The 23,789-nt window shown below is 46.7% G+C and overlaps 1 protein-coding gene across 1 annotated transcript; it reads left to right on the top strand.

Annotated features, from left to right (window-relative positions):
- Positions 7,018-23,479, top strand: ZNF235 (zinc finger protein 235). The gene is made up of 5 exons (XM_018062543.1): positions 7,018-7,094; positions 9,454-9,519; positions 13,223-13,349; positions 14,190-14,285; positions 20,615-23,479. Exons 2-5 carry the CDS (start codon positions 9,505-9,507, stop codon positions 22,579-22,581), a joined length of 2,205 nt encoding a protein of 734 aa, XP_017918032.1. The 5' UTR covers positions 7,018-7,094; positions 9,454-9,504; the 3' UTR covers positions 22,582-23,479.

The raw sequence follows: 23,789 nt of genomic DNA, 5'->3' as shown, positions 1-23,789 counted from the left end.
CTGACCTGCATACAGATTTCTCAAGAGGCAGGTCAGGTGGTCTGGTATTCCCATCTCTTTCAGAATTTTCCAAAGTTTATTGTGATCCACACAGTCAAAGGCTTTGGCATAGTCAATAAAGCAGAAATAGATGTTTTTCTGGAACTCTCTTGCTTTTTCCATGATCCAGCGGATGTTGGCAATTTGATCTCTGATTCCTCTGCCTTTTCTAAAACCAGCTGGAACATCAGGGAGTTCACGGTTCATGTATTGCTGAATCCTGGCTTGGAGAATTTTGAGCATTACTTTACTACCATGTGAGATGAGTGCAATTGTGCGGTAGTTTGAGCATTCTTTGGCATTGCCTTTCTTTGGAATTGGAATGAAAACTGACCTTTTCCAGTCCTGTGGCCACTGCTGACTTTTCCAAACTTGCTGGCATATTGAGTGCAGCACTTTCACAGCATCATCTTTCAGGATTTGAAACAGCTCAACTGGAATTCCATCTCCTCCACTAGCTTTGTTCATAGTAATGCTTTCTAAGGCCCACTTGACTTCACACTCCAGGATGTCTGGCTCTAGATTAGTGATCACATCATCATGATTATCTGGGTCGTGAAGATCTTTTTTGTACAGTTCTTGCATGTATTCTTGCCACCTCTTCTTAATATCTTCTGCTTCTGTTAGGTCCAGACCATTTCTGTCCTTTATCGAGCCCATCTTTGCATGAAATGTTCCCTTGGTATCTCTAATTTTCTTGAAGAGATCTCTCGTCTTTCCCATTCTGTTGTTTTCCTCTATTTCTTTGCATTGATCACTGAGGAAGGCTTTCTTATCTCTTCTTGCTCTTCTTTGGAACTCTGCATTCAGATGCTTATATCTTTCCTTTTCTCCTTTGCTTTCCACCTCTCTTCTTTTCACAGCTATTTGTAAGGCCTCCCCAGACAGCCATTTTGCTTGTTTGCATTTCTTTTCCATAGGGATGGTCTTGATCCCTGTCTCCTGTACAGTGTCACGAACCTCATTCCATAGTTCATCAGGCACTCTGTCTATCAGATCTACACCCTTAAATCTATTTCTCACTTCCATTGTATAATCATAAGGGATTTGATTTAGGTCATACCTGAATGGTCTAGCGGTTTTCCCTACTTTCTTCAATTTAAGTCTGAATTTGGCAATAAGGAGTTCATGATTTGAGCCACAGTCAGCTCCCAGTCTTGTTTTTGTTGACTGTATAGAGCTTCTCCATCTTTGGCTGAATAGAATATAATCAATCTGATTTCAGTGTTGACCATCTGGTGATGTCCATGTGTAGAGTCTTCTCTTGTGTTGTTGGAAGAGGGTGTTTGCTATGACCAGTGCATTTTCTTGGCAAAACTCTATTAGTCTTTGCCCTGCTTCAGTCCGCATTCCAAGGCCAAATTTACCTGTTACTCCAGGTGTTTCTTGACTTCCTACTTTTGCATTCCAGTCCCCTATAATGAAAAGGACATCTTTATTAGTATAGTTACAAGAAAAAAGAGGGGGAAATGATAAAAGGGAAAACTGGGCTCAGTCAGCAGCACAGAATTCATCCAAATTGAACCCACTTATTCATAACACCTGAGGGCTTCATGACAGTAAGCACTACCTTGCAGCCACTCTAGAAACTGGAAAAAGAAACTTCTGGCCAGGCAAGCTGTCAGTGGTGCTCAGTCCGCTAGAGCTCTTTGTTTTTTGGCCCCATTTGGGCTCCAGAACCATGTCTATCGAATATTTTCCCCTCTAGGACTCTGGGAAATTTAACCCAGATACTTAGAGTAGTATTACACGTTTCCGTCCTGGAAGACTGGGCTTTAGTCTTCGTCGCCCTAGGCTACTGTAGAAAGTGTTGTCCCGGCGCTCCCCTTAGCCACAAGCACTTGGCAGGACCATGGACAGCGGTCTCCCGCGGCATTCTGGGAAGCTCAGGAGTTCAGAATACTCTCGGGCACTTCCGTCCAGAGGGCCCGAGCAGTGGATGTTGTCTCCTCCCGCATTCTGGGAAGTGTAGTCCTGGAACTCCGTGGTGTTCCAGGCACTTCCGTTCCCAAAGGGCTGTGATGGGGTATTCTGGGAAACATTGATCTAGGGCACCTGGTAGTTGCAGGCACTTCCGGCCCCGGCGGACGAGGTTGTGACTAACTCTTCCTTTGTAGTGATTGTCAGTTTCGCTTCCGGCAACTTTTCCGAACTTAAGAGTTGCTCTGCAAGCAGCAGCAACCCGGTTGTGGGTTTAACGACGAAAGAGGATGTTTGAGGTGTAAGGACAACATTTTTAGTTCGATTAGATGGAGTCGGCTAGAGTTTGGGGAGATATCCTCACCCGGAGTTGGGCGCGGGGCCCGGTTTGCTGTCCCTTCCATGCTGAGTTCCCCCAGCTCACCTCTCCCATCTGTCAGCCATTTTCTAGCAGTGTAATATTGGGTAAATTTTATAATCTCTCTATGCCTCTGTTTGCACATCTGTAAAATGGATTAATAGCAATTCTTCCTAATAGCGTTGGAAGCCCCTCTGTGGTTCATTTGGGCCATGGTGATATTTTACAAACTCCTTTCCTTCCCCAGCCCTGACGTCATAAGAAGGACTTGCGCCGACGTGAAGGGAGCGGCCACTTCCATGCAATACTTTGACCACTTGAATCAAAGAACTGATTCATTTGAAAAGACCCTGATTCTGGGAAAGATTGAAGGCAGGAGGAGAAGGGGACGACAGAGGATGAGATGGTTGGATGGCATCACCAACTTGATGGACATGAGTTTGAGCAAGCTCTGCGAGTTGGTGATGGACAGGGAAGCCTGGCATGCTGCAGTCCATGGAGTTGCAAAGAGTCGGACTCCACTGAACTGAACTGAACTGAACTGGAGGGAGTGACTGACCCCTCGGCTCCTGCCCCAGGGCCCCATGTGAGTAGGACTTGGCATTCTTCTCCTGTAAAGATATTCGCATTATTTATTTGGTTGTGAGGGATGCCAGTAGTTACACCTTAGTTGTTAAGTTCCAGTCTAAGGGCCTTATAGAAATTACATTTAAGGTGACCATATGAGAAGTATTATGTACTGTTTAGGGATAGTAATTTTTAAAAAAAATTACTTTAAAACTTTTATTAATCTATTTTAAAAATAAACCAATAGTAGAACTAGCTTTTATGAGAAAACAGTATTTCCAAAAACAAATTTAACAAGAAGAGTAGCAGTGTTTTTGGAGAGGGCAATGGCAACCCACTCCAGTACTCTTGCCTGCAAAACCCTATGGACGGAGGAGCCTGGTAGGCTGCAGTCCATGGGGTCCCTAAGAGTCGGACACGACTGAGCGACTTCACTTTCATTTTTCACTTTCATGCACTGGAGAAGGAAATGACAACCCATTCCATTGTTCTTGCCTGGAAAATCCCAGTGACAGGGGAGCCTGGTGGGCTTCCGTCTATGGGGTTGCACAGAGTCGGACACGACTAAAGCGACTTAGCATAGCAATGTTTTACATTTTTGCAAATCTCTTTATTTTTTATGAGAAAAATAGCTGGATTTTCATATCTTCTGTTACCTGTGGTGATATATTATTTTGGTTGAAGTAATGACGAAAACCCAGCCCCACAGTTAAAATTAAGAAAGAAAAGACTGATAGACTTTACAGGTAATGTTCACCTTTGATACTGCACCCAAGTTCCATATGTGATCGTTTCTTAAGGTCACTGCAGTGTACAGCCTGAAACCATCGCAGAGTACCTTCTTACTCTGTTCCGTTAAAATTCGTCGGTTTGTCCTGTACTTTTTTGAGTCTTTTTATCTACTCGTGGTTTTGTGAAATTATGCATCCCTCGTTTGGAAAATACTAAATGACTGAGTTTTGTAGATCTTTCAAATACATTGATTTCATAAAACCTTTAAAAATCACATTTGTCAATACCATCACCCATCTCATCAGGAAAGTTCTATCTTTAAAGACCTGAAGTCTTTAAGCACTGGGAACCTGTCAAGCTCTTAGTGATAACGAATTGGATACTTTTTTTTTCTTTTTCTTTTGGACACAGTGCATAGCATGTGGGATTACCAGGGATTGGACCATGCACCCTGCAGTGGAAGTGTGGCATCTTACCCACTGGGCCATCAGGGAAGTCCCTTATAGTTTCTTGAAAGCGTAAGTTTTGTCATTGGCAACAGATGCTGACAGTAACTTTGAAGTGACAGTGCTCACTTCCAAAAATTCTGCCAATGCCTGGATGTAACCAACTGTAGTTTCGCAGTTGTTCTTTTAAGAAAAGGGTGTTGTCCGTAAACAAATGCCTAATTAACCTGAGTTACCAGGTAAAATAAATAACTTCTACTGTTTCATCAAGTGCATTCTTAAGCAAAACTATCACTGTTTTTTTCTGAGCGCCAATGAAGAATACAATAACTGGGAATTCCCTGGTGGTCCACTAGGTAGGACTCCATGCTTTCACTGCTGAGCTTGGAGTCAGTCCCTGGTTGGGGAACTAACATCCTGCAAGCCATGCAGCACAGTTTTAAAAAAGAAGAATACAATATCTGCTTACATATTTGGTACCACTGTTTTATGACCAAGGGGCCAGCAACTTTAGCCAACATTCTTATCTATCCATTCTAACTGTAATAGTTTGCATCTACCAGCCCCCAAACTCCCAGTCCATCCCCTTCCCACTGCCCACCCTCAGCCCAGCAACCACAAATCTGCCCTATGAGTCTGTCTGTGTTTTGTAGATACGTTCATATGTGCCATAGTTTAGAGTCCACGCATAAGTGATATCATACGGTATTTGTCTCTTTCTGACTTAGTATGATAATCTCTAATTGGATCCATGTTGTTGCATAAGGCACTACTTTTTATGGCTGAGTAGTATTCCATCGTATCTATATCATCTTTATCCATTCATCTGTTGACAGGCATTTGCCTCTATGTTTTGGCTGTTGTGAATAGTGCTGCTATGAACATAGGGGTGTATGTATATTTAATTATGCTTTTGTCTGGGTATTTGTCCAGGAGTGGAGTTGCTGGATCATATGATAAGTCGACTTTTTTCCTGAGGAACCTCCATACTGTTTTTCATAGTGGTTGCACCAACTTACATTCCTACCAAAAGTGTAGGAGGGTTCCCTTTTCTCCACACCCCCTCCAGCATTTGTTATTTGTAGGCTTTTTAATGATGGCCATTCTGACCAGCAAGAGGTGGTAACTCATCATAGTTTTGATTTGCATTTCTCTAATAATTAGTGATGTTGAGCGTATTTTTCACGTACCTATTGGCCATCTGTATTTCTTTTCTGGAGAAATATCTCTTTAGGTCTGCCCATTTTTCAGTTGGTTGTTTTTTGTTACCGAGTTGTAGACATATAATTATTGATAATACTTTCATGATCTAAGACACATTTTAGAAACAAACCAGCACTAAATGTGTGGCTCCTGTATGTATCACATGATGACTTTAATCATGATGATAATTATTAGTAGCTATGAAGTACTTACTAATAGGCTGAGACTCTAACGCTTTGCATGTATCAGTTTGCATAATCCTCATATGACCCACGATTACAGGTGAGGGAATAGAGGCACAGAGAGGTTCCTTAAAGAATGGCTTGTACTGAGGGTCACACAGCCAGGAAATGGCAGAGCCAGGAGTAAGTCTCAGCAGCCTGGTTGCATTGCCGGGCTCTTGGCCAGCACATTTGGCTTTCATTAGGATGTGAAGAAGACACACGTGCTGACAAAGCAAGAGACTTTATTGGGAAGGGATGCCCAGGTGAAGAGCAGGCAGCTAAGGGAATCCGGGAGGACTGCCCTGCCACGTGGCTCTCAGTCTCGGGTTTTATAGTAATTGAGTTAGTTTCCAGATTGTCTCTGGCCAATCATTCCGACTCAGGATCCTTCCCGGTGGTGCTCACATCGCTCAGCCAAGATGGATTCCAACCAGAAGGATTTTGGGAGGTTGGTAGGACATGTAGACTGGAGTCTCCTCTCTCCTTTTGACCTTTCTCCAAGTCTTCTGATTGGTGGCAGCTTGTTAGTTCTGCACTCCTTATCAGGACCTCCTGGTCCTGGTAACTCGTGCAAGTGGTTACTCTGATGCCTGGCCAGGGTGCGTGGTTTCAGTCGGTGGTTCCTCTAACAATACCAACCCCCAGCTGGTTGGTGACCCCTACCTTCTTTCCTACAATTTACTGTTTATATTAACATAACTAGTAAGTTTTATTGGCATGCCTTTATTATTCCAAAAGATTCCTGCCCAAGTAAATGGCTTGAGTTTTAGAGAAACTTCCAAAGCACCCATCAACTCTTCCATCTCGTTTAAAGAGAGCATCAACAATTTCAGCTGTAGTTTCTTCACCTTACAAAAATCGTTGCTGCTCCCACCAGTCCTGGACTACAGCATCATGACCGTCAAGCAATCCCATTCCTCTTCTGCACTGAAAAACCCGCCTTAAATCGAACTTCCAATTATCAGTAAATTCCACACTTGTCTTCCGGGCTCTGTGCACACTGTCAAGGTGCTGAAGGTCTACACTGCAGGCGTTCTCCCTTACCGCGGTAAGCAATAAACTACGTTTTTGTCTCATTAACAAATTTTGTTGCTGATATTTGGGGAGCCGGAATTCGAAGCAAGTGAGAAATCCGGTGTTCCATAAGTTCTGTGTTAGGCAGCCCAGCCTAGGTTACTTTTATATTTCCCATTTCTTAGTCTACCTTTTGTCTTCCCTAAAAAAATTGTTTTTTAATTTATTTTCGTAGCGCAAGCTTCGCTTTTCTCTCTTATACTGCCGCATTTTTTTAAATCGCATTTACAGTTATTCAAAAATCTACCTGCTTGCATTATTTTCTCGTGAGTTTTAAGAACTGAATAAAACAGAAAGGAATTTGACAGGTCCAGCACCTGCGACTTGAAATCCAAACCCTCTATAGTCAAAACCCGAGACAGCTGGTGGGAAGCAGGGGCGAACTTCATTCTAGGAAATGTAGTCCAGGAGTTGCGTGAAATCTGAGACGCTTCGTGGGGATTCTGGGAAGTGTAGTCGGGGAGCTGTGTGTAGCCCAAGGCACTTCCGCTTTGGGAAGGCCAGGTTGGGGCCGAGATTGCTTCCCGGGAGGTGAGTTAACCCAGCGGCCCTGCAATCCTTGCCGGCCGTGTGGGGCCAGCAGAGACCCGGTCCTCGCTCCTCGCTCCTGGGGCAGGGAATCCTCGGCGATCGGCGGGGAGCGGGAGGGGGCCGCGGCGCTCCCCTGGAGTCGAGAGTTGCAGGCGGGCTCGCGTCCTGCGTCGAGTTTGAGGGTCTCCCGCGCTCTCTGCTCCCCCAGCCCTCCTGGGGAACCAGGGGCCAGCTCTGTCGCTTTCTTGGGCAAATTATTAAGCGGCTTGTTTAATCTCTCTGCGTATTTCCTCGGGTTAGTTCCTTCGCAGTGGTGGTCTTTTGAGGATTGAGATTATATTTGAAAAGATTAATAACAGTGCTGAGTACGGTAAGATGTTGGATGTTACCATAAAGTCCACTAAACACTCAGGCGCCCTGTTGTTTGCGAAGTTCCTGCGAGCCGGGATAGGGTCGGAGCTCCAGCTGCAGCCCCGTTGTCCTTTCCCGCGTCACTGACCGAGGGTTTGGTCCTGGATTCCTGGACTCTTTCTGGACACTTGTTTAGGAAGGAAAGTTGTTTTCAGCTGGATTCAGGGAAAAGTCCTCTGTGGTTTAGCCCAGACAGAGAAATTATAACAACAGCGGAGTCTGGCTGTTTCTCAAAAGCGGGTACAGAGACCAGGTTGGTGGAAAGGAAAGTTTGCTTTATTTTGGATGCTGACAAGGAGGGGAACACCTGTCGGAAGACTGAGTACCCCCACCCTCAGTCAGTGGGCAAGAGCTTTTATAGACAGAGGGAGGAGGGGACCACCTGCAGTAACAGCACAGGCAGCTGTGAGTCATCTTGAAACTGGTCATCAGTGGTCTGACCACCATCATCTTAGTTGGTTTAGGTACAGCTGATCTTCAGTTCCCCAGGACTTTGGCCACCTCATGCGAAGAGTTGACTCACTGGAAAAGACCCTGATGCTGGGAGGGATTGGGGGCAGGAGGAGAAGGGGACGACCCAGGATGAGGTGGCTGGATGGCATCACTGACTCGATGGACGTGAGTCTGAGTGAACTCCGGGAGTTGGTGATGGTCAGGGAGGCCTGGCGTGCTGCGATTCATGGGGTCGCAGAGAGTCGGACACGACTGAGCGACTGAACTGAACTGAACCTTCAGTTCCAGGGTTGGCTTGTTCCCATTTCTTTGAGGCCAGTTCTTGGGATGGCAGCTTACGTCATGGCCAGTCTGGTCATCATGTAGTTAACTCGTCCCACCTGGTGGAGGTTTCAGTAGCTAGAAGACAGCTCACAGGATACGGCTCAGAATGTTATCTATAGCCGCTGAGAAGGAGCTAAAGGACCTTGACTGTGCTTAATGACCAAACTATTACCATTGGTCTCCTTGGACTGTTTTCCCTTTTTTTCTGCATCTTCTCACTTCTCTGATTAAATGTATTCTTTGACTAAAGTTTTTCCACAGACAAAAGGCAGGCTGAGACTACGTGGGGGAGGGACCACAGCTTCATTTCAAAATGATCCTGCTCACAGCTTAGCGCAGTGCCTGCAGCCCAGCCAGCCTTAATTGAAAAAAATGCCTAGCATTGTGTAACAACCCTGTGTCATTAATTTAAATAAAACATGATTTCTTAATCTTAGGTTTTTATTAGTCATTGTTTACCTTCATGCATATTCTATAAGCTTAGTTGAGGGCCTCCAGCTTAACAACACATGCAAGTAGTTAAGCTTATTAAAGAGGAAAATTCCTTGACCATTTAACCTTCATTAACAACAGCACAAATCACCTGTGAGACCACTTGTCCGAATCAGACTTTTTTCTGAAAGTGAGGGAAACTCAAGAGCCATCATCTGTGAAGTCTGTTTCCTAAGATCCATCTTCTGTGAAGCAGATTCACAAAGGAAGTTTTATGAGTCTTAAGAGGACCTCCTTGTCGGAAGCTGCAGGAAACAGGGAGTTAGGGCACTGTTGTGTCCATTTGTTTGCAAGCAGACTGGATTGAGGTACAGAGAGATTAACAGCCTGCTCAAGGTTTATGCGACTAGTAAGTAGAGAACAAGCAGAAAGGCTTGGATCCCGGCATTTTGGCCCCATTAAGTTGTTGGTGCTGCCTCATTTCCTCTGACAGCCAGCCTCAGGAATACCCTGGGAGCTTATAAGAAACACTTAGGGTAGGGCTGTTTCCGGATTGTTCATGAACTCAGGCAGCTGGCCAAGGGGGCCCAGGGGAGCTGGTATCCAGCTCGGTTCTCACGGGGTTATGTCGTCACTGCAATTGCCGAGAGAAAGGGACCCTCTTCCTGATCACATTTAGCCCCACGTGCACCAGCCATCCCGGCAGCTGTCTCACCGTGGCTTTCTTTCCCTTCCCCAGTTTTGCCTTCCCAGAACTCGGCCTTTCCCCAGAAGGAAGAGGGAGAAAAAAATGACCAAACTCCAGGTAAGTTGGATATGCCTTTCTGTTTCCTAAAATGACATCTCATTTCACAAAGACTGGACATGTTTTTCTCCTGCTCAGGAAAGGTAAGAAGGAACCAAAGGCACCTGAGGAACTGTGTGATGGGCCCTTGCTTTTTATTCCCAAATAATGGTGTGAAAATATTAAAAAAAAAAAATACCTATTTGGCTGCATCAGGTCGTGGTTGCATCACGTGGGATATTTTGTTGCAGGACAGTCTCTAGTTGTGGCTCCCAGGCTTCAGTACTTGTGACCCATGGGCCTAACTATTTGCACCACGATATGTGGGATTTTAGTTCCCCCACCAGGGATCAAACTGGAGTCCCTTTCATTGCAAGGTAGATTCTTAACCACTGGAGCACTAGAGAGAGATGTCCCCAAAATTAATATTAAAAAAAAATAAAAAATAGCTCCCACATTATAAGCCTGTTTACAAGTCAGTTTTCATCTTCCCACATTCCTTTTCATTTGTATTTACATGTATAGTTTCGTGATTATAGTTTCAGTACCGTTTTGGATTTTTAAAATTTGATTGTATAGCACCTGCAACTTAAATGGTCACGTCGCTTTCCATAATTTACCTGATATTTTACCCTGTTGTCCATATTTATGTGGCTAATGAATTTTACTGGGCTTCCCTGGTGACTCAGTGATAAAGAACCCACATGTAAGGCAGGAGGCTTGGGTCTGACTCTTGGGTTGGGAAGATCCCCTGGAGAAGGAAACAGCAACTCACCCCAGTATTCTTGCCTGGAGAATCCCATGGACAGAGGAGCCTGGCAGGCAGCAGTCCATGGGGTTGCAAAGAGCTGGACACGACTTAGCAACTGAACAACAACAATGAATTTTACCATTTCAGAATGTTTGCAGTGACCGTTTTCCTACATATAACCTTTCTTCCCAAACAGGAATTCTGGGTGCTCTGCCATTTTCTTTCTAAAATTTTCAGAGCTCATTTTTCTCATGGGGAACCTCACGTTTTGTGGCTCAAATGTCTAAAACATGGTTTGGTGTAACAGGATCCAACTGATACTGAACTCGGAGAAAATAGTTTTGTTTTCAGACAAAAGGAACTAGAGCTTTTTTTTTTTTCCTCCTTTGAGTAATCTATCTATTTGGCTGTGCTGGGTCTTAGCTGCAGCATGTGGGATCTAATTCCCTGACCAGGGATCAAACCCCGGCCCCGTGCATTGGGAGTGTGGAGTCTTAGCCACTGAACCACCAAGGAAGTTCCAAGAACTAGATTCTGTAATTCTAAGTTACATATGTACGTACTATAGTTAAGTGTCTGTTTTATTCATTGCCGTGTGATATCTTAGAGGGACACACTTGAGTTTGGAAAGTCTAGTAGCAGGAGGGACTTACCAGGCATTTACTCTGTGGAGCAACTGTGTAAGGATATGTGTGTGTGCTCAGTTGCGTCCGACTCTTTGCGACCCCTGGACTGTAGCCCCCCAGGCTCCTCTGTCCATGAATTTTTCCAGGCAAGAATACCGGAGTAGGTTGCCATTTTCTTTTCCAGAGGATCTTCCCGACCCAGGGATTGAACCCGATTCTCCTGCGTTGGCAGGTGGGTTCTTTACCATAGATGCCCTGTATAAAGATACAGCTGCAGTTTAACAAACAGATGTGTGAGCTTTCAGTTTCCTATTAAAATCCGCTCAGTCCCCAGCTGACACTAGAGTTTCTATTGCCCGGGCTAGGTCTTTTCAGGAGTTGGATGAGGGTAAATGGAGAGAGCCAGGAGAAGAGACTGCTCTATTCTGGGCCCTGAGGCTGAGTTGTGTAGACACCTGGCAGGGCCAGTGGCTGGAGGACTCCAAAAATACCACTCCGCTCACGTCCTGCCTTTTCTTAGTGCCTGTCTCTTCTTTGCCCGATGGGCCAACTAGTTGTTTAATACATCAGTGCTGAGCACTCCAGTCGGAACAAATGCAGAGATGAGCGAAGCCTTTAGGGAAACAGTCTCACTTGTTTATCTATGGCTCCGCTAACTCTCTTTTGGAGCTGCCTGCAGGCGGTGAACAGGCTTCTCAGTGCTGTGGCTTCTCTTGTGGAGCATGGCCTCTGGTGCAAGGGCCCAGGTGCCCCGCCGCATGTGGAATCTTCCTGGAACAAGAATCGAAACTGGGTCCCCTGCATTGGCAGGCAGATTCTTTTTTAAAAAACATTTTGTGCTGTGCTCAGTCGCTCAGTCATGTCTGCGTCTTTGCGGCCCTGTGGTATGTTACCTTATCTACTGGCCTTTGCTGCGCTGGGTCTTTGCTGCGTGCGGGCTTTCTCTAGCTGCGGAGAGCGAGGGCTGCACAGGCTTCTCACTGCGGTGACCTCTCTTGTTGCAGCGCAGGGGCTGTGGGCACGTGGGCTCAGTAGTTGTGGTGCCCGGGCTTAGTTGCCCAGAAGCATGTGGGATCCTCTCGGACCAGCGATGGAACTCCTGTCCCCTACCTTGGCGGGTGGATTCTTTTTTCTTTTTTAACTGAAGGATAATTGCTTTAGAGTATTGCATTTGGCAGGTGATTCTTAACCCCTGGGCCACCAGGGAAGTCCCCAGAGGTGCATATTTTTTGGTAGTGCAGTTGCCATTTCTTGGAACTTAACCTAAGGAAATAACCAGACAGGTTGGCTGAGATCCTTATGAAAATATGATTGTTTGTTTTTGCAGCATCTTCAATATTCTTAAATTTTTGTATCATTTGTTTGGAATGATTAAATGTATTTTTCACTTGTGCAAAGTGCCAGGCAGACACAAATAATGATGATAGGAATAGTGGTGGCTGACATTTGTTGAGTACTTATTTAATGACACGTGTCAGATACTATCCTAAATCTTTTGCATATTCTCATTTAATCCCTTCAAGTACCCTATGGTGAGTTGCCTTAAAAAAAAAAAAAAAAAAAAAAGTAATTATTTATCTGGCAGCATTGGGTCTTAGTTGCAGCATGTGGGATCTAGTTCCCTGACCAGGGATTGAACCTGGGCCCCCTCTATTGGGAGTTCTGACTTAGCCCCTGGACCACTGAGGAAGTTCCCTGATGATGTTCTTTTGTGCAGATGAGGAGATTGAGGGATTGAAAAGTTAGGTGACTTGTCCAAGACCGGAAAGTTAGAAGTGGAGCCATAGAGTGTGAACTGAAGCACTCAGTCTCCAAAACCTGTGTTCTTCCCCTCGGCACTGAATGCTGCTGCACTGATACCCACGCTCCTGAGACAGAATGAACTATATGCCTGCCTCCACCCGGGGTACTGAAGGCTGGTTAGATGGGCAGGCATTGACAAAACTGTGGTACCACCCCCTCAGAGAAGGAGATGGGCACTGTTAAATATTATTGGGAGCCAATGAACTCAACATTTCCTACAAAATGTGGCACTTTCAAGTTGTAAAATGCATATATATACCATGATTGAAGGATGACAATTCTAGAGACGCAACTATACAAAGGGTGCCGTGTTGCGTGCACGGAAGGTTTTAGAAGTTTTCCTTTTCGTTCCTTCCTCCAGCATCCCCCTACTACCCCCGCGTCTCTAGTGTGACTGTGGAAGGGGAAGAGGAGACCGTCTCCTAAAAGGAGGTTCAGGTCACTTAGAATCTGGAACAGCTTCCCACGTGTCTCCTCCACCGTCTCCGTGCTGCCCTTCCCTCAAAGGTCGTAGGACTGAGGCTACATGTGTTTGGTGTCGTAGGAGGCATTGACCTTCAAGGATGTGGCTGTGACCTTCACCGAGGAGGAGCTGGGGCTGCTGGACTTGGCCCAGAGGAAGCTGTACCGAGACGTGATGCTGGAGAACTTCCGGAACCTGCTGTCCGTGGGTGAGGATGGCGCCCTGTGACTTGGCATCACCCCCGTAGGGTTCCCTACGTTGGCACTACGGACTTTTGGGGCCAGGTGATCTGTCGTGGAGACTGTCCTGAGCATTTTAGAATGTTTAGTAATGTCCCTGGCCCTCTGCCTGCTACTTCAAGACTTTGGGACTCCTCAGAGACCAGTTTTCCAGTCCCTTTGGAAAACACAGAGACAAAATGTTCCTGGTCTTTGTTCCAAGGTAAACATTAGTCTTTTGTAAATGAATTGTGTGAACAGTCGAGCTTGACTGCACCTGGCTCCTTATTTCATATTATAGCTTGCTTTTTTTAAATCCCAAATTTAACCCTCTCCTTGAAACTTCCCCAGGTGGTCCAGTGGTTAAGAATTTGCCTTCCAATGAAGGGGTGCGGGTTCGATCCCTGGTTGGGGAGCTAAGATCCTACATGCCTTGCAGCCAAAAAAAAAAAAAAAAAAAAACACCCACAAAAAACCCTTTCCTATTATATGTTTTGTAAACTTGTGGGTCCTGATCCATTGGTGCATCATGAAATTAGTAAATTGCGTTAGCATTCTTACAGTAACGTAGAATAAAGTAGCACCATCAGAGCCCCTCGGCCAGAATGGTGCGCGTTGCAGCAGTAACTGCGGTGCTTGCGGTAAGGAGTGAGTCTACCAAGGATGTGATGGCCACGAGGCCCAGGCCGTGCTGGCTTTATTTCAGAGGGTTATGTGGGGTAGTCACTGAGGAGACGGTATGTATTTCTCACAGTGGTCTGATGGAAAATGTTCATCATGGGATTGGAACCAGAACTGTTCAGTACTTTTTTCCTCCTCTTTTTTCTCAGGGCACCAGTCCTCCAAGCCAGACATGATATCCCAGTTGGAGAGAGAGGAGAAGTTCTGGACGACAGAGATCCAGCCCCAGAGAGGAGTGTGTTCAGGTGAGCACCGCGAGGCTGGGCCAGTACCCGGCGTCTGTCTGGAGCATCTGTGTCTTCTCCACGCAGCAGCCAGAGAGGCCCTTTGAAACGCGCAGGCACCTCACAGTCCCGCGCTCCGGCCCCCACTCCACTCAGAACACAGGCCGATGTGTTTAAGGGCCGGCTGGCCCAGCCAAGCCGTCCTGTGCTCCCCTCCCGTCGCACCCCTCCCACGTCCTCTGTTCTCACATCCGAGGTTTATGTTTCTACACGAGGACCCTTTCCTCTGGCTGGAAGGCTGCTAGCCCGCAAACCTCCGACCCGCCATCCTCTGCTGAGTTGTCTCACCCACGGCCTTCCCTGGCCACTCCTTTTACTTTTAATTCATGGGGTTTTTTTTTTTTTTGGCTGCGCTGTGCAGCATGTGGGGTCTTGGTTTCCTGACCAGGGATGGAACCCGAGCTTCCTGCAGTGGAAGCAGAGGGTCTTAACCACTGGACCACCAGCGGAATCCCGAGATTCTGTATGAGTTTTCGGATGAATTTTCCTATTTCGGCGTTGGGAGTTTTGACAAGGATTGCGTTGAATCTGTCGATCCCTCTGGGTAGCTCTGGCAAAGCAGTATTAAATCTCCCCATCTGTGGACCAGCATTTTGTAGCTTTCAGTGTACGAGCCTTTCACCTCCTTGGTTCATTCCTAAGTCCTTTATTCTTTTTGACACTATTATAAATGGAATTTTTTTCTTTGTTTTCAAATTGTTCATTGAGGATAGAAATGCAACTAATTTGGGTTTTTTTAATTGCAGTGTAGAGTCACAATGTTGTATTTTCTGTTGTAAACAAAGTGATTGAGATATATATACACACATTCTTCCATTCTGTTTTCTACAGTGGCTAGAAGGTATGTTAACATCATACCTTGCTGCTTTGCTGAATTCACTTATTGGTTTTAGCAGTTTTTTCTGTGTGGAATCCATATTCCCAGCCAGGCAGCCAGTCATCTTACCCTCTCTGCCCCTCTTTCCGGTACTTAAACAATTACATGGCCTCAGTGATGTTTTCTACATTTCAATGTGACATTTATAGAAGTTAGATTTTGCAGCTGGGTCAACAGGGAGGGTCTGTGTAGGAACAGAGAAGAAATTACAGAAATGAACCTTCTGCCATTCTAAGTTTAATTTGCGTAATTTGGTGTTACTCTTGTCTTTAGTATTATAAGAAGCACCTTGTGAATTCCCTGGTGGTCCACTAGTTAGGACTGCATGCTTTCACTGCCAAGGGCCCAGTTCATTCCCTGGCCCGGGAACTAAGATCCCACGAACCTCGCAGTGCTACAAGAAAAAAAAGCACCTTATGCAGTCAATCCTTGGAATAGTCCTGACCACCTGGGTGGTTATCTGTTTTTTATGGGGTGAAACTTATGCCTTAGAAAATGTCACATAGCTTGTCAGTGGGTGAGTCAAGGCTTAAAGCCTGTTAGCTCTTAGTAGAGGCACTGACATAAAGCCTGTTAGCACTCCCATGGACCCCTAAGCTGCCTGTTGCCATCTTCTGGCAAGTGCAGCATCTACTGAAGAAGTGGAAGAATCTCAAATGCAGAACCCAGAAAATTAGTTAATTCTAAAATCGTGAACATGATTAAGATAATCATATACAAAAGCACCAGCCTGAGGGTTTACATGATAAAAATGAGTTCAGTTTTAACACCCATCTTTTTTTTTTTAAACCCCACCAGAGAATTTCCATCATCGTGTCTTCTGTTTGATTTCTTTCATCAGTGTCTTACAGTTTTCAGAGTACAGATCTGTTTCCTCCTTACGTTTTTCATTTCTAGGTATTCTATTCTTTTTGATGCAGTGGTAAATGGGAATTCCTCTTTCCGGTCTTTTGTTGTTAGTGTAGTAGGAATGCAAGAGATTTGTTGCATTAATTTTGTCTCCTGCAGCTTTACCGAATTCATTGACGAACTCTAGTAGTTTTCTGGTAGCATCTTTAGGATTTTGTGTGTATGGCATGGAGTCATCTTAAGCCAGGTGGCCTCCTTAGTGACCTTCTGTACCTGCATTTCTGCTTCTCCGAAAGTGTTAACCCAGGTGCAGCGAGTGGTGCTGGCCACGGGCAGACACCACCTCACTCAGCCGGAAGATAATCAAGGGCTGTCCTGACAGGCAGGCTTCTCGGGTGGCTCAGTGGTAAAGAATCTGCCTGCTGAACAGGAGATGCGGGTTCAGTTCTTGGGTCGGGACGATCCCCTGGAAGAGGAAATGGCAACCCACTCCAGTATTCTTGCCTGGGAAATCCCATGGACAGAGGAGCCTAGCGGGCTACAGTCCATGGGGTCGCAAAGAGTCGGACACGATTAAGCAACTACACAACAATCCTATTGGCAGCAGCCTTGACCAGAAGGTCCACATATTTCTCTGGGCAGCTAGTGTCATAGCAACAGAACCTGCAGTCTCTTCAAGAATTAAGGTTTCTGGTCACAGCCTCACTTATATCTACTCTTAATCAGGGAAGTAGGGCCCTGCCCAAGGACGCGGATTCTGAATCAGGAAAAGCCTCCCGGTAGGCCCTTTCTAGAGCAGGTCGGGGGCATGGTTATGTAACTGACTGGCATTACCCAGCTGTGTGCCCCCATGGAGGCATCCACAGGCCCGAGGAGAAGCATAATCACCCCAGAGAAAGAGGAGCCTTGTCAGGGCATAGACTGCTGTGAAGATGGCACTGATGGTGGATTCATTTGTAAGAACTGGTATCTGTTTATCATTCAGACCAGGGGTCTGTTAACTTTAATTTAAGGCTAGGAGAAAATCTATTCTGAATTCCAGGCATTACCGCCTTAGCTGTGGCCTGGGGGATGCAAGTGAGGGTATAATCACAACGCCGGAGTAAAGAACAGGATTCATGCTTACTTACAGCCTGGATCCGGCATCTCGGGCTGAGGCAGTTGTCTACCTTGGTGTCAGCTGCCTCAAGCCTGTATCACTGTGGTCGGAAGGTCCCCAGCGTACCTTCTAGTTGCCCCGAAGCATCAGTGGACAAGCGCGCTTGGTGAGGCCCTTTCTGAAGGGGCTTGAGGGCTGCTTTTCTTCTTCCTGATTCCAAATCAGAAGGTGGGAGAAAATTGGAAGCGTTAATTTGAGTCAGAGTTAGATATTTGAGGAAACTTTCAAATTCAGGATCCAGGCCAGTTTACAGATAAGTGAAAAGAGCTCCAAGACAATTAGCAGGAGTAGAATCTAATAGCCACCAAGGTAAAACCATTTTTTTTTCTTTATAATTACTCCCCACCCTTTTTTCTTTAACCAAAGATGATTGCAGTAAAGCTCATTTGTTTGTGTTAAACTTGGCCTGATTGTTTATCTAAGCACAGCAGGAAAGGTGACTGATCACATTAAATCTTTTCTAAGATTGCTTTCCTGGAAGCCTGAAAGCCAGGTACCAGCTCAGCTGCTCCAAGCAGTGCCTTGAAGCTGTGTGGGCACATCCAAGTCTACACCCGTCTCTCAAATAGATATTCCAGCCAAGCCTGGGTAAACAATGGTGTTTCAATTTGTGTCCTGTCACAAGGAGAACAGATTCTTACTGAATTTATGTGAACAGATATACTGTCTGGAAAATAAGGATAGTCACTGAGACTGCCTGAATTCTGGAAGGATCAGTTAAGGATAAAAAATAGATGTCTTGGGGCCAGATGTCCAATGGCTAAGACTCTGCTGTCCATGCCGGGGGCCTGAGTTCAATCCCTGATCAGGGAACGAGATCCCACATGCTGCAAGAAAGAGCTCACAAGCTGCAAAGAAAACCTGGTGCAACCAAAGAAATAAGTTTTTTTTTAAAGGAGATGTCTCATCTTTGCTAACAAAAGTATATTTTACCAGATTGCTGCAAGTCATAGGTAACCTAAGAGAAAAGGTCTCTCTAAATCTGGAAAAACAAACATCAGAGCATCCTCCCCAGCCTCTGTCATCCCATAATTAACACTTAATTCTGCTTGAATTTGTTTTTCCATTAATTCTTTCAACCTTGCCTGATGATTGAGGTCAACAGGGCAGCGATCCTCCCAAGAAGTTCATAGGGTTTTCATGCGATTTGCCCAGTTGATGTGGATGCCTCGATCACTGGAGACTGGAAGGTGCACCCCAAGCAGGAAACAGTCCCTAGCAGTTTCTTTGCGCCATGAGGGCTCTGGTCTTGTGGCCGGGAAAGGCTGTACCACCTGGAAGACGTCCCGCTTAGAGACCCACAGTAAGGGGCCCTTGAATGAATCCCCGCTGCTGCCGAGTATTCAGAGGATCCGCAAAGAGCAGGTCTGAGGCCTCTAGGGACAAAGATGGTTTTACTTTTTCTTTTAAATTTTTTTAAATTGAGGTAATTAACATTAATTTCAGATGTACAACATAATGAATCAACATTTGTATACATGACAAAATGATTGAGTCTAGTTAACATCCATCACCACATAGAACTTTTTTTTCTTGTGATGAAAACTTTTAAGGTCTCCTGTCTTAAGTCGCCTCTCAGAGACTTTCAAATACGCAGTACAGTATTACAACTGTAGTCACCAGGCTGTACAGAGAGTTTTGACTTACACGCACTTTAAGAGTTTTTCTTAACCGCACTCTGGCGAGTGAAAGAATGCAGACACCAACAGTGGGGTTTCCCAGGGAGCTGGAGAGGCCAGGCAGCCAGCTGGGGTTTTCCCTGGAGACATGACTATCCCTTGAATTTACAGCCATTGTTCATGCATCTCAGTCTGATTCAGGAGCTGGCTGTTGCCAGGTGACAAGGACGTCAGGGTGGCAGAAGACTGGCATTGAGGGGTCGCTCTCTACAAAAGCGGCGTGGACTTCATCCACACACACCACACTGTGCAGATGCTGCCGCTGCCTTCGAGTAAAAGTCAGCGAGGGCGCTTCCCTGAGGCTCGGGTTCAGTCCTTTCGGTCTGAGCCTCAGTTCTGATGACAGACAATGTTTATAACATTTCATGTTTATAACATTTCAGGACACACAAACACAATTTCAGGAACACTTGCAACATGTACCACCAGTCCCCAGAAACGGCGAGAACGATAGTGAACTCAGAATGGTTCTCCGGACGCCGTGCCTGTGTTTCTTCTTGACCCAGAACACCCTCGGATGTTCTGCTTGGGGATCTTGTTGCTGCTACTGATCTTATACGAGACAGAATTCAACGGAGTAAATATGAAGATCTAATGGACTTATTCATCAATTCATGAAGCACCCCGGGCTTGTTATGAACAATAAGACACCCGTTTCACCCTTAGGGCTCTGAAGCCATTTCAGGAACAGAGACCAAAATATTAGAACAAAGTAAAAAAAACAAATATTAGAACAAAAGACACACTCCCATTGCTCTTTCCCCTCAGGAGCCGTGAGCCGGGAACCATGGAAGACAGTGAAACATGTTATAAATCACAGCTCACCTTCATAGCACATAGTGTATAGGAATTGTATGTCCGCTTTTTCAGAAGTGGTTTTTTTGATGCTATATAAATGGAGTTAATTCCATTTTCCAATTACTTCTGTTACATCTGAACATATTTTTGTATAACTTTTTTTGCTTGTGCAGCAAAAGTTTTGTTAAAGTGAAAACAGAGAAAACTTCTGACGCAGACCTCAGAAGGGAGCAGAAAGAGCGCCCCAGATTTTCATGCCCTCTTGTAGCCTGCGACGCGCCTCTGCTCGCCTACTCTAAACGCATTTTTGTATATTCCTAAAGACTTTTCTTTACGTAGATTCATAACCTTTGCAAATACATTCCTTTGCTTTCCTCCCCAATCTGTATGCCTCTTGCTTCCTTCTGCCCGAATGCGGGTAGAGATTTTAGGGGAGTCCGCGTCCACACAATATGGTTACTGAATCAGGCATACTAACAATCACTTCTGTTGGGGGCGGGGTGCTCCTCTGTTTTATTCATCTTTGTCCTCCTCTTATTCCTTTGGGTAAATCACGTGTGTTGGTGTCACCCTTCCGTGTCTGTCTTGGCTTCTAGCAGCTGTTTTTCAGTCCGGACCCTCTGTCTCTTCCTCGTCTGCATCCACCAAGGCACACCGCACTCTCAACTGATCCCAAATAGCACATTTAAAAAAAAATTTTTTTTCCTACTCCCCTGCCATACTTTTTTAAATTTGGCTTTTTGTTCATTGATGTTCTCTTGGTTTCTGTAGACCTTTGTTTTTCGGAACTCTGATGAAGGCATTTTCCCTAGTCTCCAGTGGCTCACTGAATGTTTCCACGGCGGGAGCAAGGGCTTGGCGCTGCCTGGCCCACCATCTTGGTGATGCCATGCTCTCCTGCCTTAATTCCTTATTCTTTCCCTTTCAGGGGGCTGGAATCACGAGATGGGAACTGTTCAGGACACAGGAGTGAGGGGCCTTTCACGGGCAGAGCTTTCATGCTGGCAAATCAGGAGACACGTTGTGAGCAAATCAACCAGAAGCCAAGACTCTGTGATAAATACTCAAGAGATGAGTTCTCAGTCCCTCAAACAACATAATTCCCCTGCAGGAGTGTCCACTCAGGCTTCCATGGAAGGCAGCTGTTTCGTGACTCTTATAGAGGATCATTCTAATATTATTGAAAATCAAGAATTTCCAGCTGGGAGAGCTCCGAATTCCTGGAGTAAACTCTGTCTGAGCGAGACACAGAATTACCAGAGGGGTTGTCAGCTGACTTCCATGAAGAACAAAATCTGTATGTTTGCTCCATGTGTTGACTTTTTCCCACGTATCTCCCTCCACCACGATGACCACACGGTGCCCCAAAGAGAGAAGGCTCAGGGCATCAGAGAGTGTGGTAAAGACCTCCTCAAGGCATCACCACTAGCCCAGCGAAGCATCCTTGAGGCTGGACTGAAAGCCTACCCGTGCAATGAGGATGAGAGAGGACTCGGTGACCGTGCCAGCCTGGAACTTCATCAGCTGCTACACTTGGGCGGGAAGTCCCCGACCCACAGGACGCCCAAGAAGGACCCAGGTCACGGCTCAGCGCACCCCACTCCGCTGGGCGCCCTCCCGGGGACGAAGCGCTACTGGTGCCGGGAGTGCGGGAAGGGCTTCAGCCAGAGCTCCAACCTGCAGACCCACCAGCGAGTCCACACCGGGGAGAAGCCCTACTCGTGCCACGAGTGTGGGAAGAGCTTCAACCAGACGTCCCACCTGTACGCCCACCTGCCCATTCACACCGGGGAGAAGCCGTACCGCTGCGAGAGCTGCGGCAAGGGCTTCAGCCGGAGCACCGACCTCAACATCCACTGCAGGGTCCACACCGGCGAGAAGCCCTACAAGTGCGCGGCGTGCGGCAAGGGCTTCACGCAGAGGTCCCACCTGCAGGCCCACGAGAGGATCCACACTGGCGAGAAGCCCTACAGGTGCGCGGACTGCGGCAAGCGCTTCAGCTGCAGCTCCAACCTTCACACACACCAGCGGGTGCACACGGAGGAGAAGCCCTACAAGTGCGAGGAGTGCGGCAAGCGCTTCAGCCTGAGCTTCAACCTGCACAGCCACCGGCGCGTGCACACGGGCGAGAAGCCCTACAAGTGCCAGGAGTGCGGCAAGGGCTTCAGCTCCGCCTCCAGCTTCCAGAGCCACCAGCGGGTACACACGGGCGAGAAGCCCTTCCGCTGCAGCGAGTGCGGGAAGGGCTTCAGCCAGAGCTCCTACTTCCAGGCCCACCAGCGCGTGCACACCGGGGAGAAGCCCTACAAGTGCGAGGTGTGCGGCAAGCGCTTCAACTGGAGCCTGAACCTCCACAACCACCAGCGCGTGCACACGGGCGAGAAGCCCTACAAGTGCGAGGAGTGCGGCAAGGGCTTCAGCCAGGCCTCCAACCTCCAGGCCCACCAGAGCGTCCACACCGGGGAGAAGCCGTTCAAGTGCGCTGCGTGTCCGAAGCGGTTCAGCCAGGCCTCGCACCTGCAGGCGCATCAGAGAGTCCACACCGGGGAGAAACCCTTTAAGTGCGGCACCTGCGGCAAGGCCTTCAGCCAGAGGTCGAACCTTCAAGTCCATCAGATAATCCACACGGGCGAGAAGCCCTTCAAGTGCGAGGAGTGCGGGAAGGCGTTCAGCTGGAGCGCGGGGCTCAGCGCTCACCAGCGGGTGCACACGGGGGAGAAACCCTACACGTGCCAGCAGTGTGGCAAGGGCTTCAGCCAGGCCTCGCACTTCCACACGCACCAGAGGGTCCACACGGGGGAGAGGCCCTACATATGCGACGTATGTTGCAAGGGCTTCAGCCAGAGGTCGCATCTTGTCTACCACCAGAGGGTCCACGCGGGAGGGAATCTATAGGGGTGGGGGGTGTGGAACTGGCCTCAGTGAGAGCCCACCTCTTCATCTCTGTTGGAAAAGTCCCGTCCCAGGGGTCACGGGCGGTTCCTGTGGGCCTCGGAAGCTCCGAGGCATCCTCGTGGGAAAGAAGCTGTAGAAAAGGCAGTGTTTGCAAGCTTCAGCTGGGAGGTAACCTCTTTGTAGAGAATGCATTCTATAAATAAGGTCCGTGGTTACACCAGAGCCCTGAATGCCCTCTCTAGATGGGACACGAGAAGAATCGCTGCCCTTTTCCTAGGAGAGAAGGCTTATACATGAAGGTTTTATGGGCAGGGCTTGGACTAACTGAAGTACAGTGCAGACAGTCAGTGCCAACTGCAGGGTGCCCTGCACTCAGGGCAGGTGTTCGTCGCCACGCCGTCTTCTACCGTGTAGAACTGTGTGTGGCTTCTCATAGGTCCCCGGCGATTACTGAACCAAGTGGAGAAAAACCCTCTAATCAGGACAAATACTTGAAAATTCTAGTCCGTCCCCTCCCCTAAATTTGTAACAACATACTCAAGAAAAATCCTGCAAGTCGCCTTAATAAAATTAATTTCAGGAAACATTCATCGACACACAGAGAATCACATTAATACTGCCACAGACAACAGTACAGATTTGGACAAGGCTTGTGAATGGCCACCAGCCTCCATCCAGCTTCAGTCATATGTATAGAATTACCCACTGTGTGCAGTGTAATATTGAGTATCATTAGTTTGTATTTTATACACCGAAAAAGACGTATTAGTCTAATAACATTACAATTTATATGGTTGGAAATTTTGTACCCAACTTGTTTACGGTAGGGCTTTACTGTAACTGTTAACAGTAGTCACTAGTGACAAAGAGTTTCTTAGTAAACTTGAATTGTTAATAATTGGTTTCTTTGCACTGTTTGCATTCAGGTCCTGGTCACAGTGTCTTTTCTGCGCATGACCCTTCGTCCACACTTCTTCAGGCAGTGTGTTTGGCAGAAACCAAGGGTATTGTTTGCCATGTTCCACCCAGTTGTTCCTTCCCTAAAAATGGGGTGGGGTAGACAAGAACGCTTTTAGATTTTGAGATTTCATCTACACAGCATTCTGTGTTCAAGGACTGAACGTCTTAGTAAAAGTGAACATTCACTGGTTAATATACGTCAAAATACTCTGACCTGGCAAGTCCTAGCAGTAGGGGATTTGCTTACA

The sequence above is a fragment of the Capra hircus genome, chromosome 18 (genome assembly GCF_001704415.2).
Source record: "Capra hircus breed San Clemente chromosome 18, ASM170441v1, whole genome shotgun sequence".
NCBI lineage: Eukaryota > Metazoa > Chordata > Mammalia > Artiodactyla > Bovidae > Capra > Capra hircus.
Note: the sequence above shows the minus strand (reverse complement) of the source record. Positions and strands in the feature narration are given on the sequence as shown.